The 2,994-nt window shown below is 43.0% G+C and overlaps 1 protein-coding gene across 7 annotated transcripts in view; it reads left to right on the top strand.

Annotated features, from left to right (window-relative positions):
• Window positions 1-2,994, top strand: part of tnika (TRAF2 and NCK interacting kinase a) — a 59,427-nt gene that overhangs the window by 41,521 nt on the left and 14,912 nt on the right. For all 7 annotated transcript variants that reach the window (XM_020616599.1, XM_020616598.1, XM_020616595.1 and 4 more), the window contains 2 exons: window positions 1,829-1,993; window positions 2,316-2,582. In XM_020616599.1, coding sequence (XP_020472255.1) covers window positions 1,829-1,993; window positions 2,316-2,582 — 432 coding nt within the window. The remainder of the gene's footprint in view (window positions 1-1,828; window positions 1,994-2,315; window positions 2,583-2,994) is intronic.

Raw genomic sequence — 2,994 nt, 5'->3', positions numbered from 1 at the left:
AAGTCACCACATATGAACATTAATTTATGACTTATTGTCAAGTAATTTTCTTCCATCCAGTCATTCAATTTTTCTATTCTGGCTCCAGGTGCTCTATAAATACAGCTTATTACAACATTTTTCTTTTTTTCCACGAGTATTTCTACAGTCACACACTCCAGCAAATTATCCACCACCCTAGACATTTTGTCCACTTTCTTATAACAAAAGTTTTTATCTATGTACAAGGCCACACCACCTCCCATCTTATTCTCTCTGTTTGTGCATACCAAGTCATAGCCATCAAGGTCAAAATCCATTCCCCTTACATTATTCATCCAAGTTTCAGAAATAGCGATTATATTAAAAAAATGTTTTAGACTACTAACATAATGTTTTATATTCTGAAAGTTTGCGTATAAACTTCTGCTATTAAAGTGAATTAATGATAATTTGTTTTTGGTCTTAACATTGCTGTTAAACTGCTCATCCGTGTAATACTTGCAGTTATTTTCAGAGTTCTTAAAAAAGTTTTTTTCAGGGTCAAAGTCATCGTCCGATTCATGATAATGTTGTTCAGTGTCTCCAATTGTGTTCAGTTCCAGATCCAGTCCCTCATAAACTATTAACCTCTGTAGCAAATCACTTGCCTCATTCCGTACGTGGGTCATACTTGTTGTTGGTTCCTGCTAATTGTTAGTTCCAACGCTCATCTGCCCTCGCAGATATCAATATACCTGCGTGTTTCTTCATACAGCTGAGGGTCCAGCGACCCCTTCATACTCTCCTTGTCTCGGCATACTGGTCCTTGGCGTGCTGGTCATAGGTCCTGGATTCTGGTTCCGAGGACGGGTCACTAGTCAGTCATACTGCAGGAACGCAATGTCTCCTGTAGGTTGACTGTGGACCTGTATGTTCAGTTACTTTTTCTCAAGAACTTCCCCTGACCTGCTATGGATTGCATTTTAATTGTCCTGTAGCAGTTAACAAGTGTTTCTCTGGAAGTGTAGACACACCTTAACTATGACATTCTACAGAAAGAGAATAGGGCTTGTCAGTCAACAAGGCTTCCATGGAATCTTTCATAACATTATTTTTATTGCCCAAAAAAGGGTTCAGAGTTCATGCACACACAAGCCGCGAGTGATTTGTGTCAGGTTGACTGTGGACCTGTATGTTCAGTTACTTTTTCTCAAGAACTTCCCCTGATCTGCTATGGATTGCATTTTAATTGCCCTGTAGCAGTTAACAAGTGTTTCTCTGGAAGCATAGACAAACATCAACTATGAAACTCTGCAGAGAGAGAACAACAGGGCATGTCAAAACATCAGGGCTGCCATGTGAGTCATGAGTCATGAGCTTAACCCTCATTGAAATACTCCATGTGGAAGTTCAAAATTTCAAATCCAAACCATTATTGGAGGATATTGTATCTTTTTTTTTTTTAATATTTTTGACTTTTTAAAAAATTTTCATTGTCATGTTGCAGATCACTATACATACAGTATATACATGCATACACACACATAGTTCCTCCATTTGTGTCAGGTTGATTGTGGACCTGTATGTTCAGTTACTTTTTCTCAAGAACTTCCCCTGATCTGCTTCCGATTGAATTGTACTTGATCTGTTCTGGACAGAAGTGTCTGCTAAACAACCAGTCAACATTCAGTCAGGTCAGGTGCATTCCATATGGTCGCTGTTGTCCTGCAGGGCTGAGTGTTGTCAAGATTGTCTGGTGGCTTGTAGGGGTGCATGGTGGGGGATAATACTTGCTGTGGGTCAAATGTGGCGATTGGTTGTGCTGCATGCTGGTCTGTGAGTGACAGAGGTGTGTGACCTGTCCCAGGTGGAGGAGCGATCTAAGCTGAACAGACAGAGCTCCCCAGCGCTGCAGCACAAAGTGTCCAACCGCATCTCCGACCCCTCCCTCCCTCCCCGCTCCGAGTCCTTCAGCAGCGGGGGAATGCAGCCCGCCCGCACCCCACCCATCCACCGCTCCATCGAACCACAGGTGTGTGTGTGTGTGAAATAGGAGGCATGTGAATGTTCAGTGCGTTTCCCAGGGATCAGTATTTCCAAACAAGTAATCAGACCTCTTCATGCCTTGTATCCTGCTTTTAAAAGTTCATGCCTCCATATTAGTTAGTCTTTTTTGTTTTCCTCTCTTCTCTTTTTTCTCTTTTTCTTCTTGATCCATGTCCTGCTATTGCCCTTTCTCTTCATACAAATCTCCATTTTCACCTTTTTCTAATAACCCTACTTTCTTTCTCTATTCTATACATGTCTTCTCTCCCTCTTTCTTCACCCCTCATCTCACTCTTTGTGTCCCACAGATGGCTCACTTGGTTCCAGTGAAGACCCACTCCAGCTCTATATCTGGCTCTCAGTCCCTGCAGGATCAGACAGGTACAGCTCTGAGTGAAAGCACTGGCGTGGGCTCCGCCAGGCCTGAGATGCCCCGACAGAATTCAGACCCCACATCGGACACCCCTGGACCCCCACTGAACATCACTGGCAGGGAGGAACGAGATCGGGAGCGAGACAGAGATAAGGATCGGGACAGGACCACCTGGCTGAGAGAAGAGGACATCCCACCCAAGGTTAGAGGATTACAATCAGAAAAGATGGCTGACAATCACTGGCAATGTGTAGTTTTATAGTAGTGTGCAAACAATTCATTCCATCATAATCTGTACATTGATTTATTGTTTTCACTTTCTAATTGTTAGAACCTGTAATTATATTGCCAGTCAAGTGTGATGACTGAAATGATCACTTGTCTCGGAAGCCGGTGACTTAGCAATACAAGCATAATGTAAAATGCTTTGTTTGTCACACCATGACTTGATTTTAATTAGACTCAATTAGCACTGTTTGAACCACCACCTTATTGTGGTGGAGGGGTTTGAGTACCCAAGTGATCCTAGCAGCTATGTTGTCGGGGGCTATATGCCCCTGGTAGGGCTTCTCAAGGCAAACAGGTCCTAGGTGACGGGTCAGACTAAGAGCGGT

Source organism: Monopterus albus, unplaced genomic scaffold (assembly GCF_001952655.1).
Source record: "Monopterus albus unplaced genomic scaffold, M_albus_1.0 scaffold176.1, whole genome shotgun sequence".
In the NCBI taxonomy this organism is placed as follows: Eukaryota; Metazoa; Chordata; class Actinopteri; order Synbranchiformes; family Synbranchidae; genus Monopterus; species Monopterus albus.
Note: the sequence above shows the minus strand (reverse complement) of the source record. Positions and strands in the feature narration are given on the sequence as shown.